Below are 16,861 nucleotides of genomic sequence, written 5' to 3' on the forward strand. Positions count from 1 at the left end.
GTTTTGAAATCTGCTTTTTTTTTTAAAAAAAAAAAAGATGATGTTTTCAATCAGTTTTAGAAACCTTTCTTTCATTATTACAAACTCTTCTCCCCCAAGTGTCCAACGCTTTTATACTACATTGCAACTCACTAGGGAAATAGTGCCCGCCCAACTCCCCACATCTGCTAGTGGACTCCTTTGGTCTTAGGGTGTAACTTTGAAATCATCCTGTTGGTCAAGTGTTAATAAAAAGTTCTAGCAAAACTCTAAATTCTATTATATTCTCATAGGACCTAGTTCATTTCTCTAAGCTGACACTAAACTCATCCATATTTTTCTTCGTGTTTTTCTTCTGTACCAGCCTCTGGAGAATAAGGGATTGATTGTTCATACTTGTATTCTCTGTGCCAGGCATACCTAATTACCTCAGTGACTCCCAGGGTAATGGGAAGATAATGGCATATGGAGGATTTGGTACAGGTTCTACTTTTGCTTAACTTAGACTTTTAACTGATTGTTGAGCTCCTGTACACAGCACACACCACGGTCGGTTGGTCGGTGTCTGTTTTTTTCCATTCTCATAACCGTTTAACCAATCACACAGAGAAAACACCTAGGGCACCACTGTTTCATTGGTTACTTTTATGGGCAGGCAACATTTATGTATTGTGTAAGGTTTTATAAGCTTCCTTTCAGACACTTGCTTCTCTACAGTTTCTTAAACTGAAAACAGCCATTCATTAAGTTATTGTGCATGCGCTGGACTAAATGCTAGGGATAACAATTTCTGCATGATAGGGGTGGGACAGGAGAAGAATGCTGTAATCTGTAAAGCCCGTCTGCTTCTGGGAGTAAGGCCAGCATTAATACAACGCACGATTGTTATTTCTGAATGTCCCTTTGCAAAGAACAGCGTTTCTCAAACTTTCTTTGACTAGACCTAACATAAAAAAATACATTTTTTATCGCCATCCCTTGTACATATCTACAAAAAGAATAATTTTTCTTAAAACTCCTTTTTGTCACGCATTCTGAGCTTTTTCCCACTACATTATTCTTATTAAAAAATTAATACAGCGGTGGATCCGTCGTCCCCAACCGATTTTACAGAAGTCCTAGATACCAAAATCTAAGGCAACTTGAGATAAGATATCTGATTGTAGTTTTTCTTTTCCTGGTCTCCCTTCACTCTTTAAGTTGTAAATGTAGACCATACTAGTGCTCTGTGATGGAGCCGTTCCCCTCCTCCCTCGGCTTCTTTAAGAGGGGGATGGCAGAGGGGCAGGGCCCACTAAGTCCGCGGCGCAGGCCTGGCCCGCTCTTCCAGTTCTTGTGAAAGCTAGGGTGTGTGCAAGCAGAGCTCCCAAGGCCGAAGCGGGGGTAGCTCCGGATCCGCGCCGAGGACCAGCACCGCGGGGCCCGCCGCGTTTCCGGCGAGTCAGTGGGGGTCCGCGCGTGCGCAGAGCGTCCCTCTGGGGAAGGACCTTTCGATCGCCCCGCGCCCGCGCGCGCGTCCGGGAAGCCAAAGTCCAGGGTGGGCTCGGCGCGGCGGCGCGCGCCAGGGGGCGTTCCCGCGCGGCCGGCCCCGCCCTCTCTCGGCGCCGAGCTATCCTCCCAGTTTCCCCCGCGGTTCCTGCACTGAGGTTGTCGCCGGCGCGTCCCCTGTCCCGCGGCTCGCTCGCCCTGCCGGTGCCATGGCGGCCTTCAGCAAGTACTTGACGGCGCGGAACTCCTCGCTGGCGGGGGCCGCGTTCCTGCTGCTCTGCCTGCTCCACAAGCGGCGTCGCGCCCTCGGCCTGCACGGGTGAGGCTCGCGGCCGTGCCGCTTTCCCGGGCCCGAGCCGGCTGCTCCGGGAGCGCGCCTTGCCCTTCTCTCCAGGTCCGGAGTTGCGCGGGTGCCCGCAGAACCCAGCCAGCGGTCCCCGAGCCCCGCGGCCCTCGGCCTGGCGGCCACTGCGCTATCCCCAGACTGCGGGAGGGAGGAGGGCGCGCCGCGTTCCTGCGCCCCCTCACCACTTCCCCCTGCATGTCAACTTTATGGGTGCATTCTGGTTTTGCCATCTCATCGCCACAGAACGCTAAGGTTTCTTTCGGGATGGACATTTTACGCCTGCTCGACTCCGGAGTAGTGGCGGTGGATAGTGGCCAGGGGCGTTTTTGGGGGTTTTCTGGATCCAGTGGGCACGAATTTTTCTAAAGCGGTGCCCTTTTCCGGAATTGGTCAGTGGATGCCCTGACAGCTCATTTGGAAAGATTGAATTGGCTGGGTGGTGTGTACAGGACAAAGTTTCCTCCATCTGCTTTATAGGTGAAAGGTGAAAGTGTGTTTTAGGTGAAGATCACTTGTTAATTACAGCGTACAGCTTCCTGCCTGGAGAGAAAGTCAAAGTTTACTTTGAACTCCTGGGAGATTGGGAAAGGAGAGAATTGAGTTCTGGTGACGGGATTACAGGCACAATTTTATTTCTTGTCGCACATTTGATTGCAGCGAGCGAAAGAGAAAAGGTTACTTCCTAACTAAGCATTCTTGCTAAGTCTTTGGATATTTAATATTCAATCTTAGAATAATTCTTCTATGCTTTTTATTTCATCAACCCTCTGGGCAGGTACTATTGTCTCCTGCCTTTGATTTGCTTGATCTACCTTATTAGAATTTGGCCTAAAATACTAGCAGAGAGCTCCAAGTACCCTTTCACGAAGTATTTTCTGTCCTGTCTACTTTGACTTGCCTATTGACTGCAACATTGGCCCCTTTCTTCCTAAATCAGCTTTACAAAATAGTAATATGCGTCACCTTCACACACTAACCTTTTTTTTTTTTTTTTAAAGAGTTCTGGGCGGGGCTGATTAAATATTTTTCTGTTAGATTGTATCCTTTCTGAACTCTCCTTTGGGATTAGAAGTTATCAGTTATTTGGAATATGCTGATAGAAAGTGTTAGATGCTTTGTCTTGAATTACAGTCTTTGTAGGGAAGCGTTTCAGTGCATAGAATAGGCATTTTACTAGGGAGGGAACTTGACTGCTAACAGCTCTGACTGATTTTTAAAAAATGTCCTTTTTCCTGGGACACTTGTATACATACAGAAAACACTATGCAGCATAAATGTCAAGTTGGCAAGATTTTTGCAAGTAAAAGACAACCTGTATCATCAATGCCCAGATCCAGAAGCAGAATCTTATCTGCACCCAGAATCCCCTCACATCTCTTTCCAGTCATAGTCCAAGCCAACAGCTCCGTTGTATTGTAGTACTGTAGATTATTGAGTACAGGGAGTTTCAAACCAAATCTACTGGGAAATAATAGCAATAGAGGTGACAGTATAATATAATTTATCTTCCTGAGTAATTGAAGCTGTTCACCTGCCATTCCAAAGATCTTCTTGAGAAACTTTGTAAACTTTCTGAAGATAGAATTATGCAACAGGTAGTTTACTGAACCAAAGAGAGTTGCTAATCTTTAAATATTTAGAGGGTTGAAGATGCAGATTATGAGCAGATAAATGTGAGACATAAATTACTGAGATAAAATGATTGAACTTACATAAGTCACTAATATATACTATATAGGCTTATATCTAAATATATTAGTACATATATACAATATATATATATTAGATGTGTACTTTCATGTTCTTATCTTTCAATCCCTATCTTTGGTTTCACAGTCTGGAGGTTATAAAATTTTGACCTTCTATTGCCCTGGCCCTTGGGTGTGTTTGGTAACAGCTAATTAATTTTAATATCTTTCGGTACTTACCTATGGGATAAGTGATTGTTTGTCTGTGAATAGTAAGTTTTCTTAGAATGTATATTCTCTTGGAATTGGATAGCTGACAGAACTAGTAAAGCACTCAGAAGTTATGTTGCAACATTATTCTAAATATTAGAGAGGATAAAATTCTGTTACTTTAAAATTCTATTAATGCAACTTTTATTACCCTATTACATCACACACTTATTATGAAATATTTTGCATATCTATGGAGTAAATAGAATAATAATCCCCTACTCATTTCACCCATATTGTTCCATCCATTTGTTTGATCCCTACTCCGTTACAGGTAAAACATATTTATTGAAATGTGCAATTCTTAGTTACACTTGTCAAACAAATGGACACACGTATTACATCCGTCTTACAAATTGGGACATTTTTGTCTCCCCAGAAAGTTCCTTTGTATTTCTTTCTCTTTACTCTTCCTTAAGCAATGGACTCTTGTAATTCATGGGCAAAAGTCACTTAATCACTAAAAAGGAATTGTTTGTTTAGGGCTATTTTCTGTGCTACATGCTGTAGGAGACAGATTATCTATCTATCTATCTATCTATCTATCTATCTATCTATCTATCTATAACATTTAAAATAAGTAAGCCATCTTAAGGCGCTTATGCTCTTGTTAGGGAAAGAAACTTAAATATGAAGTGTTAAAGGTGAGGACGGTGAAGTGGCGTGTGCGGACACTTTAATACTAGCTTACTTGTGGTAGTGGTTTGAACCTCGGCTTGAGTTTTGTACTTCTTCAGCCAAGCACTTGTAATCTGTTGAGTGCATTAGGCTGGCTTTCTTTTGGGTCCGATTTCACTATGTGCCAGCTCAACCCCTTCTCCCCACCGTTATTTTTTCTTTGAGACTTAGCTCAGGAAAGAACTTTCTGATAGGCATTTTCCACCGTTTCTAACTCCGGACTGATGTATATACCCTTTGCTTTTCTGACACTAAGATTCCTCTTCTCTAGCACTCACTACTTAGTTTTGCACAGGTCTCTTTTCTTGGCTTCTGCCTACCTCAGAATCTGAATTTCTTGAGGCTGTGGACTGAGTCATGCTTACTTTCCTAGTTTACTTAACTTTTATTTTTTGCTGTATTGGGATCACACCTACTGGCCCTTGTCCATGTCAGACAAGTAGTTTATCCCTGAGTTAGGGAGACCTTGAGTCATATTTAAATCCCTCAATTGGCTATGTCCCAGGATAGACAGTAAACGTTAGAGGGGATAAGTGATGCAGAGCTGTGGAAGACTTTTTAAAGAACAGTTGGCAGAAGTTGAAGAAGCAAATAGAGGCCTCGTCTTCATAGAAGTCGTGAGTGTACCCGAGAGTCTGTAGTGTGATCTGAAGAACGGGAAATCTGTGAGGCTGGCCTGAATGAAAGAGAAGGAACCAGTCTACATTGTCGCAGAGTTTTACTATGCTAAATAATAAATAAGTAAGCCATTGAAAGACTGAAGACGGAAGAAAGCAGTTTCCCTTCCCATCAGTGCTTGTGAAACAAAGTTCAGATTTCTCATCCTAGGTTTCAGAGCTTTTCTCCATCTGGTCTCCTCTTACCTGGCTAATCTTATTGTGGCCTTGCCTGCCAGTTGGTACTCTGTGTTCCAAATAGGCCGGTGTCCACACTGTTCTCTGAGCAGGCTATCCTCGTACCTGGCTTTGCAGCTTCATTCACGTGATCAGTCTTATCTGTAATTTCTGTCTCCTTTGTTCTTCAGTTCTTTAACATTCTTAAAGGGCTAGAGACGGTCACCCTGACATGAAGTATTTAGCTGCTCCTGATGATCTAAGCGATGATCACGTTGCTTTTAACTGTGCATACAAGTGCCTTGGCGGCTGTGCTCACCTCACCTGCAGTAATCTAGCTGGGCGTGTCAAGTGCACCTTCATCTTTTGTCCCTTTAAAGCCTTAGTCTATAAATGGTGGGGCACAGTTTCCTCCCCAGATATTTCTACGGTTTCAGGCAGCACAGATTTCTCTTACTCACATCTTTGCTTCTGCTTTATTTTGGATGCCACTCACTTGTCTTTTGAGCCTGTCTCATATCTGTGTTGCTTTCTCTGCATTAAGTATGATCCCCAAAATAACTGTTACAGAGAAGTTCTGTTAAAAGATTAGTACAGTTAGTAGCAAAGATTCTGTCAGCTTAGTGAGTATCTTAGGATTCCTTTACACAGGACATTGCTTATATTCCCACTCCTGGAACCCTCTTGGCATTTCCCCACCCTGAGTCTCGGGCCTGACGTCAGGCCTCCTATGTGGCAGTTACTTCCTGCACCCCCTTCCCACTTGGGAACGTTCCTGCCAACCAAATCCTCTTTTCTTTATATCAGTAGGGGCTGGCCTCACCTTTCTTTTACAAGTTCACTGAGGGTTTTGTGTAAGTATAAGCCACCCAGTGAGGAACTGGGCCTTAATGACACCCTTAGAATGAGCTGTTGAGTAGAGCTGTACGGCTGGCCTTACTTAGGTTTCTAGAGTAAAAGGAGGTGCTTATGGGAAGCATACCTTAGAAAAGCTCCTTAGAAAAGCAGCAGCTGTGTGCTGAGCGCAGTTGTGTAGATGAGGTGAGGGTTGTGAGAAGTGTGTCTGTGGTAAAAGAGGTCCAGTTAGTTACGAGTCAAGTTTTGGTACATGAGCCTCTGTGGGTGGCCCCATGTCTCAGTGCACTTGTATGTGTCGTTCCCTGCCCGGAATGTTGTTTCCATGCTTCACGTTGCTTACTTCCTCCCCTCTTTCAGTCATTGATAGTTAGATCACAGTTAGACCTGTGGCCATTCAGTTTAACAGCATCCTTTGTGAGTTCCCTTCCTGGCTATACTTTTTTCCCTAGCACTTACTATTACCAACTGTGCGGTTCCTGTACCTAATGTATCTGTATGTCTGTGCTGCCGGGATGTAACTAAGCTCTACAAAGGAAGAGATTTTTGTCTGTTTTATTCATTGGTATAGCCCTAGTGTGTGGAATTGGGTTTGGCAAGCTGTACTCAGAAAATACTGTTCAGTGATTGTGGCAGTGAGAAGCTGATTTCTTAGGGCATGGCTACTGTTAATTTAAAGAGCAGCTTTCTGATATAACCCTAACCCTCACCTTTTGGGAACTAGACCTCTTATTCCTTCTATTTGTAAGTTCAGAAGCAATATAAATGATAGTGTTAACATACGATTTTTAAAAATGAACTTTTGACAGTTAAGGAGTAGAAATTAATATTAAAGATAAATAAAACTACTAATATAACTATAAATATAATAAACATGGCTTTATTTTTGCTTACTCTGTATTTATTATATGCCCTTCATAGTTATAACTGCATGTTTTGCTGTTTTCATTTAAAGCATAATTGTGTTTTTCTTTATGACCTTTATGATTGTAGTTTTATGGCTTTATCATATTTTATTTTACCCTTTCTTGTTGTGTATTTTCACTGTTTGTGGAAGATTTATTTTTCCTTGTAGCTGGAAATGGAACCTAGAGCCTTGCTTGTGCTACCGGGTTCTACAACTGATCCATACCTGTGAGTTTTTACGGATAGTACTGTATAATTTTTGTTTCTTTGGATTAACTTGTGGAAAGAGGATTAATAAATGCAAGTTTGTGGATGCCTTTATCATGCTGGAAGGGGTGTGGACATTCTAAATTATACAAATTGACATTTTTAAAATGAGTCATGCAAAATGGTAATGCTATGAATGAGTGTTAGTATAATTTGCCATTATTCAGGGATTTTTTTTTTCTTTTAGAGGTATAAAACCATGTTGAAAAGTTAGTTTACATGTGTTTCGTAGATTAGCAAGAATGAGGTTTTGTTTATTTTTATTCAGCAGTAGCAGCAGCAGCATCTTGATCATGAAGTAGCTTGGCATAATTAAGGACATATAGTCTTTGAGGTTGGGGAAGGGTTCAGAGGTTCAGTTAGCCATGCATTTGATCTATGACGTCTCATCAGTTTCTGCCCCTTCTCTGAGCCTCAGAAGAATAGGGATAATAGTATTTATTAAGCCATCAGTTATGTGAAGATTGAATAAGAAAACACCTTAATCCAATGCTGGACTCAGAAACCATCATTATGCCTACCAAAAAACAAAACAAAACAAAAAACCAACTAAAAGGACAACAAAATATCCCTTTGTTAGCTTCTTAGATATTATTGAGGCTTCCTAAAAATGCTTCTCAAATGTATCAGTGAAAATGTCCTTAAATAGTTTTAAGTAGATAAGTCTATTTACTTTTAGGGTATTATACTGGTTTTAGAGACACAGTTTCGGGTCTTCTTACATGTTTCCAGTTGGCATCTCCTAAAAAGGATACTCTGTATTTCTCCACCTTATAGAGAGGTGGTCTGAACTCATAGTATTCAAAGTATGGCCTCACCGGTGCAGGATAGAACCATGACCTTCTTTGTAGACTATATGCTTTTATTAAAATAACATGAAGTTGCATTCATTTTTATGACAACCAAATAGTTTTCACTGACTTCCCTTTTCAGATTGTTTCTTTGTTGTCATTGCTGTTTTTGAACCTTGAATATTGGTTGAGTGACACACATCCTCTTCGGTATCACATCATCTAAAACTTGTGGTCCTTTAATTAGTATTCTTTCTGTATATTTTCCTCAAATTAAAAGAAAATCAGATTAGAGGAAGTCTAGGTAAGGTATAACCTTTTTGTTAATAGATAGCCTTTGAGAATTGTTTTGGATCTTACCTGTAACTTACCAGCACTTTCTGGTGACAGACCTGTTGTTTTCCTTCTCTTTCTTACTGAGCAGGGTCTTCTTTTAGAATAATTCTTTTAGAACTGGAGGGAAGGGTCTGTGGGGTACGTAGCTGTCAGGATGAGGCCATAGAGCCAGAGGGCTTTTCTTTAACATCGAAGCAGGCGAAAACCCTTGCCTAGTCTAACATTTAGTGCTTAGAGTTGCCACCATCCCTTTAGAGACCAGATTGATTTTAGTCTGACAGGTAAACTCATGTTTAACCTGACATTTGTGATGCTCTTCTAAGTTCTCAGGCCCTACCATACCTTTAGAGAAGTGCATTGTAATACTTTCTCAGGATCCACTCATCTAGGACCTGACAAGTACTCTCCACCTCTAATCTTCTGGAGTAGAATACACACTCTCGTCATGTGGAAGAAAAAAATTACATTTTTTGAGTTATATCTAGAAAATTAAATTCAAATTTATTCAAAATGTTATTTCTTTTGGAAAGTTTTTTTTTCTTTTTTCATTTTTTCGGAGCTGGAGACCGAACCCAGGGACCAAGTCGAGGCGTCCTTACTGGGGTCACTTGGGTTATAGGCATCTGTGTCAGCGGGGAAGCATAAGGACGCCATACTTGGACTGCTGGCTGTGCTCTTCAGCGCAAACTCTAACGCATTATGCATCTGCTTAGGAACAACTGTGAGTGTTTTGTTTTGACTTTGTTTTGCTAACTTTTTTTTTTTTTTTTTTTTTTTTTGGTTCTTTTTTTTTTTTCGGAGCTGGGGACCAACCCAGGGCCTTGCGCTTCCTAGGTAAGCGCGCTACCACTGAGCTAAATCCCAGCCCCTTGCTAACTTTTTGAGACATGGTCTCATCTAGCCCAGGTTGGCTTTGAACTCTAGGTAGCTGAGGATGACCTCGGACTTCGGACTTCGGAGACTCTGCCTCTGTCTCCTAACTTTTGGGATTACTGGCGTATGTTACAACGGCTGTGTATTTTTAAAAAAATCTTATCCTTTTGCTAGTCTAGCAAACCCGAGTGACTGCAGCTGGATGAAAATACATGGGTAAGGAAGCTCTTCAGAGCTTCCTCAGCCAGCACGGTGCCTGTGAAGAGCTGCACAGCCTCGGTGCACTGGCAGCACGAGGCAGACATCAGAGCGGACTGTGTGATTTACTCCATGTGTAAATTATCTTGATGACCTCTGCTTTATTTTTAAGCCATGCATAATGTTTTTTTTTCAGACCACAATTTAATATACTTACTATTTATTCACACATTTTGAGACAAGATCTTATGGAACTCAGGCTGGCTTTGAACTCAGTTGTGCAACTAAGGATGGCCTGAATTCTTGAGCTTCTGCCTTCCCATTTCTCCGGTGTGGAGGTTGCAGGCATGCACTGCCAGCCCCATCGTAATATTTCATATCTGTTGGCATTAGCACATGGATGTACCTGGTGGAGTGGAGCAGTCTCTTAGGCGTGTAATAATTTAGTTACTGTGTCATGTTTATATGCCACCCATGTGTGTGCTCAGTTTAAAATGTTTATGAAACTTAATCCCCTGAAGTCAAGGAGGTGATTAGACCCAAGTAATAGTTTAAAATTACTCTTTTAATGCTTTATTATGTCAAATATTAACTGTTTTTGAATAACCAAAAGTTTTAATACACCTCAAATTTGAAAACTAAAGGAAAAAGCACTCATTGTTAATCTGTTACATTACATTTTATTGATCCTAGAACTACTTTTTCATATTATAGCAAAAATACTGTGTATCAGCTTGTATGGAGGACTCTAAATTTAGTGTTTTTACTGTTATTCAGTTTATCATAAGCTTAGGAAAACAAGGACTTGTAATAGAATCGTGTGTTTTCCTCATTGCAGACCAAGGGTTGGAGGAAGTAGGCTGAGCTGAGATCAGTAGGTAAAGATAAGGCAACTTCTCAAAGGATGCTGAGGCTTTGTCCGTTAGCGGGTGATCCCGAGAGCCTCTTCTGAGGATTGAGAGCTGTGGGCCTACCCTGAACCTCAGTCTGTGAGAACATAGTGATCAAGGAGGACCCCGACACTAATCCTGGCCCTCGTGCACCAGCTCACCACTGCACCCACACGCTAACACACATGTAAATTATCACACATGTACACGTGCAGAAAGAAAAAAGACCTTTGAAAAGGAGCCATGCAATATAACATTTCTTGTGTGTGTGTGTGTGTGTGTGTATAAATAAAATTTTTTTAATAACATTTCAATACCAGTTTTCTAGTTCAATTTCAAGCACTCCTACTAAAAGGTCCTCCTCAAGTAATATATTTAGGATACCATTCCCTGTTTACTTGTGTATAGAGTTATAATGTGTTAAGAAATAGATTTAAGGCATTTTCAATCGTAGGATTCTTTTGACTTTTTCTACTAGTTGTGCCCAGGATAGGTAGGCTGTTGAGAGAGAGAGGGGTGGGGGGTGAGAAGGTGGGGGTGGGGTGGGAGAAGCCAGTGTAGGATAAATGTAGCCAAAAATAGCTGTCTCCCTTGGAGAAAGTGGGATCAGTGTGGGGTAGACTATAAAACGTACCCAGTGCATTCAGCTGAGTGCTGTTTCTTAATAGGCTAGACAGTGAGTTTAGCACTTTGAATGACTATTATTTCTAAGACAAATCTTGTGGAAGTACAAATAATAGAAAATCCATACAACCTGAGAATTCCAGCTCTGTGTAGGAATGTAGTCTTTTGGGAGAGAAATGGAGCTAGGAAGATTTAATTAATTTGCTTCTTAATATGGATAGATTTCACCTCTGGGCCCAGTCTTAGTTTCTTCTACGTGAGGGTCAAAGGTGTTCCGAGGATGGAGAACAGCTTGAGCAGAGCCCAGGCACCCATGTGCTGCTTGGGCAGGCATTCAGGCAAGACACTTATGCAGTGAAATAAAACAAAAACATTTAAAAATGCTTTTACAGAGTATTTAAAACTAATCCTCTGTATATCGTTTTAAGCTGTTTCTGGAAATGTGAACATTTGAAATCTTTGGTCTGCAGTTTCTGTTGGTCTTGGTTAGTGTGCAGTTGTGCTTGGCTATTGTTGGCTGTCGTCTGCACATGTGACCTAACATTAACTTTCAGAATTATTTTGGAGCTTACAGCCAATGCCATATTCCTTAAAGAGCACTTGGCTTTAGATTTCCTAGGTGGAATGCCAGTCTACTTAATAAACAAAAGCAGGATTCACATTTCGTGCTTTAGTTATATCATTGTAATAGTAAATCTTTGTTATGTTAGATCAACCTCTCTACTTATGAACTTCAAATCTAAACGTTCTTTTGTCTTTTGACTGGTTTCCATATAGTTCTCTTATTGGAAAATGAACACAAAACATAGTCCAACGATTGCTTTACAGAATTCTTTCTTTACTCTTGTTCTTCATTATGGCTAAGGACTTGCTGCCCTCCACTCTTCCTAGGGGCACTCTGGGAAAGGAAAACGTTTTGTTTTGCTAGGCATTAGTTTGGTGCTGATGGTCTCTAATACTTCCCTGCCTCTACATGGTCTCTAGTGTGCGCCCCTTTCTCCCTCTCATTCCCCGTTGAGTTCATTTCCAGCCCTAATCTGTTCTAGCCATCATTTCTAATAACTTCCTTGGCTGTTCTTCCTGTCTGTATAGCTACTGCCTTTGTTATTTGTTTATTAGCTCTGACTTAGGATAACTTATATATTGTAATATGTTCTCACTGAGGGCAGAGGTTTCTCAAGTATCATCCCCACTCCTAAACATAAGTCCTAGCTCTCCTCACATAGCACTGCTATCTGAATCTTCCCAGTGTGGTAGGTTCTGTCATAAGCACTGTGTGAGTCTTAGCTGATGGAGACTGATGGAGATATTCTAACTGATGGTGGTGTTATTTTCATTTTGTAGATAGGAAAACAAGGTACAGAGCAATTATATAAGTTGCTCAAAATCACAGTTAACACACAATGTCATTAGAATTCTGACCCAGAAATTCCCTCTAGTGCTGTAACTGCTCATAGCTAGAACACATTAGTTTGTCTTTAAGATAAATGTATTTTGTTGTTATTTCACTGGAAAGGGCCGTTTTCCTTCCTTTGGTGTATAGTACCCTCTTATGAAATGTTTTTGCTCACGGTGTTTATGATATCATTCACCTGCATCCCCTTTAGGTCCCCTTCACACTAAATCTGTTTAGTTTTAAGTCTCAGTTTAGGTTTTACGTGAATGAAGGCTTAGGTTAGCATTAGTTCTGCTTTTCTTTGTATCTCAAAACACTTGGCTTAGACCCAACACATGTCTGATTTTATACTAATACAGTGTTTTACTCTACTGAGATTATAACCTCTTTGAAGGCAAGACTATTCCTATTAACCTATGAACCTATAGTATGGTGTAGTATTGCTCAAAGCTAATAAAATGTTTGTTTTCCATTTTAATTGCTTATCATATATTTCCTTAACTTTAAACTAGTATTTCTTTAAAAAATATTTTTTTTAATGTATGTGGTGGATACACTCGTGTGCATGTGTGGAGTTGATTCTCTTTCGACCATGGGTTCTGAGGATTGAATCAAGTACTTTTATCCACCAAGCTGTCCCTAGATTGGTAGTTCTTTAATTTAAAAACTTATTTTCCCTATTAAAGTGTAAAGGCCTCTTTCTGTATATGTCTGTCCAGAGCTGAGCTTCCTTGTTCCCACTCTCCTCTCCTGTCTGTTGGTTTCCTTTCTTTTCTCTGTCCTTTCACAAAATTTTAAGAACAGATTTTGAGTCCAGTGGATCAAAAGTCAGTGTTTTACTTTCACTGTCTCCTAATTTTATGACATGGTTTCAGCTACCTTTAGATTTTAGAAAACAGGAGATGGCAGAATTGCCTTCCTTGAGTACTTAGAAGAATGGAATTTAATCTCTGAATTCCATAAGGAAAACATGCTTTGTGTTAGATTCTTTCTCATAAATAAATGAGTCTTCAAGTCTCTATTTGCTGACTTAATTAATTATGGGTATTCACTGTTTGATTTATAGGAATATACTGTTAGAAAACTTGGCATCAGTTTTAGGAAGCGTAGCTATTGTCGGTGACATTTGGCTTTTATGGCTTTGTTTTTGCCCTCAGTTGTCGTCTAGATCTTAGAAGTCAGACAGTGTTAATGGATAGAAAACCTGAGAGTTTTATTGAATTGACTTGTGTATCTAGAATTCTGACTTTTCACAATGAAATGCAATAGTTGAATTACTTGGGAAAGTGCGAGGTGGTGGGAATGTGGATAGCAAAAGTGGTCTTTAGTTGAGCTTTATTTCAAAATGGTGTGTATTAAAAACAGCCACGTTCTGTGGGTCTCAGGAAAGCCTGGTGTCCTTGTCCAGTCAGATGTCTTGTTGAAGGAAGCTGTTCACTCGCTTACTTGTTCTGTCGACTCGCCACCTCTCCTGGCTTAGCCACTTGTGTATCTGGCCATTTAGATTGTTTTTTCTTCTTCATAGACTGATTTCAAAAGTCTTGTTCTGAAACTAAATTTAAAGGAGAAAACAAAGTGTAAGTTTAGAAAGTATCTTCCGTATGTCAGGTACAGTGTTGGGCATCAGTGATGTGGAGACGAACAAGACGGCCCGTTCTCATGCTGGTGAGGGGAAAATGCACTGTGTGCATTGTGGAGAACAGCAGATACTGGATGTTCTCTGCTTGGAAGGAAAAATCAGGCTTCGAAGATAGAGTTGCTGGATAGTTTGTTATCCTGATTGGCACAGTTTAAAACTGAGAGGAGATACACTAATCACTTTGTTAGCACACAGTAGGTATGAGGAAGGACCAGTCTGACTCTTGTCCCAAGAAGTCAAATAAAAAATGGCCGTGAGTGGCTGTGTGGTGCCAGATCTTCCTTGAGAGTACACGCACTCTTAACAGCAAGCCTTCTCTCCGATGCTGATTTGTCTTTTGAAGTAAGTTCTCATTGTGTAACCCAGGTTGGCCTGGAACTTAGTCTTCTGGCTTCAGCCTGGGATTATAGATGTGTGCTATGACGCTTGCCCAGGAAGACTCCTTTTAAACAGCAGCAGTAACATGTAAAGACAGTGCAGTGCGAGACATGTGAAGTAACACTTTATTTCACTTCCCAGCTTAACCTGATTAACGTCAGTGTGTCTTCAGCACACGGAGTCTGTGCTCGGTGGCAGATGAGCCTGATTGGGCAGGAGCCAAGACCTGTGCTGCTTCAGTACCGTGCTGTAGAATTTGGACTCGGTTCTGAGAACTGTGCTTATTTTAAAAGTTTAGTTACAAACTGTACATTCTCATGGTTTAAAATTAAAAAATAAAAACCAGAACTACTGATAAGAATAATCTGTTTTTGTGATGTTTTAGTAGTGATGCATTACACGAATAAAATGTAATACTTTATAATGCTTTATGCTCAGTAACTGTTAAGTCTGTGAAGTTGTCTGTTCTTTGGGATTTTCCCTTATAAATCTTTGGGTGTAATGCTTTTTCTTGGGATGGGATGAGTAGGAAATGTTATCTAACAATCTTCTTAATATCTCATCTTTCCAATCCATTGCTTTTTTTCTTTATCTCCCTCCTGAGTAGGTGATCAGTTTTGGAAATTTATGTTTTACTAGAAAATTAGACATTTCATTCAAGTTTTTAAATTACTTTATAAGATATCCAGAGACAGAAACTGTGTGTGTGTGTGAGTGTGTGTGTGCGTGCGCGCGCGAGCATGTGTGTCTGTCTGTGTGTCTGTGTGTCTGTCTGTGTATCTGTCTGTCTTGTGCTTTTGCGTTCCTCTTTTTTAATTTTGAGGGAGGGCCTCACTGTGAACTCCAGGCTGGCTTCCTGGTCCTGCCTCAGTCTCCATGGTCTTGGAATTAAAAGGCAGGCACAGCCTTACCTGGCCTGTATTCTTCCTTTACTTTAGATTACCTGGTGCTTTATTTTCTGAAGAGCTAGCTCTTGGATACTTATTGCTTAAGGTTGACAGGTTTTCTGTGGATTGTACATTAGGTCAAATGAGATTAATATTAGCTACATGCTCTAAACAGAATGCTGTGGAAATTTGAGGAAGAAAGTCATGGTGAGAGCTGTTTGGCCATGGACATGGGGGCATGGGGAGAGTTGATTTGGGGGTGGGCCTGAAAGTACAGGTACTTCTTCAGAATTCTAATTCTGTTTTCTTGGATTATATACCCACAAGTAGAATTGCTGGATCAAGTGGTAAGAATTCTACTTTAATTTTGAGGAATGTGTGTTTTCTTTTTAATAACCCTGGTTACGTTCTTGCCAGCTGTACATGAATCCCCTTTTCTGTCCGTCTTTACCAACATTGCTATCTTTTGCTTCTCTGGTAATAGTGATCCTATTAGGTGTTAGGTATATTTCATTGTAACAGGTAAAAAGTATTTATTCATTCTGCTTTTTATTTATGTGTGTACCTGTGTGAGCTTATGTGTACCATATCTTGAACAGGTAAATGGGGAAGCCATAGGAAGTGGCGTTACAGGTTGTTATGAGCCATCTGATGTAGACTCTGAAAAGTGAGTGCAGGCCCTTTGAAAGAGCAGCAAATACTTTCCAATGCTGGGCCATTAATCCAGCTCTCACTGTATAATTTGCGTTTTGTTGATAAATACAGTTGAACATGTTTTGATGTGTCCAGTTGATACTCATATGGCTTTTGAGTATTGACTGTTGGCTAATATTTGAATTATTTGTTTTCCTGCCTTTTAAAAACATGCTTTGAATGCCAACTCCTTACTAAATGAATGGTTGCAAATATTTTCTGTTATTCTGATATCTGCTTTGAAACAGTTCTATAGTTTGTAACGTGTTTTAAACAATCCTATTATATATACACTTAAATTATAAACAACAACCCTAAGTACTGTTTTTAAAGATTTATGTATTTTTATTTTATTTTAAGTGTTTTTACATTTTATATTTATATTTTATAAGTGCATTGCCTGAATGTTTATAAGTGCACCACATGTATGCCTTGTGCCCATGAAGGCCAGAGGAGGGCACCAGATCCCCTGGAACTGGAGTTACAGTTTTGAGCCGTCCTGGGTGTTGGGAACTGAACCTGGGTCTTTTGCAAGAGTAGTCAGTGCTCTTAACTGCTGGTCTCTCTCTCCAGCCCCAACTTGAGCACTTTTAAAAATGAGACATCCAGGTGGTGGTGGCACACACCGTTAATAACAGCACTGAAGGGGCAAAGGCAGAGGCAGGCAGATTTCTGTGAGCTCGAAGCCAGCCTGGTTTACAGAGTGAGTTCAAGGACAGCTAGGGCGACGCAAAGAAGCCTTGTCTCGAAACAAACAAAACAAAAACAGACAAACAAAAAACCCCTAGAAACTATTCTTTGACTTGGAGTTAGGTTTGTCTTTCTAGTTTTGCTTGGTTTGGTGAT

General features: G+C 40.6%; 1 protein-coding gene across 1 annotated transcript in view; it reads left to right on the forward strand.

Moving 5' to 3' along the window:
• The first annotated feature begins 1,521 nt into the window (after positions 1 to 1,521).
• The window catches only part of Abcd3 (ATP binding cassette subfamily D member 3), a 54,559-nt gene continuing 39,219 nt past the window's right edge, over positions 1,522 to 16,861 (forward strand). Inside the window, exon 1 of the mRNA XM_032897392.1 lies at positions 1,522 to 1,786. Coding sequence (XP_032753283.1) covers positions 1,677 to 1,786 — 110 coding nt within the window. The 5' untranslated portion in view covers positions 1,522 to 1,676. The remainder of the gene's footprint in view (positions 1,787 to 16,861) is intronic.

Source organism: Rattus rattus, chromosome 3 (genome assembly GCF_011064425.1).
Source record: "Rattus rattus isolate New Zealand chromosome 3, Rrattus_CSIRO_v1, whole genome shotgun sequence".
NCBI classification, from domain to species: Eukaryota; Metazoa; Chordata; class Mammalia; order Rodentia; family Muridae; genus Rattus; species Rattus rattus.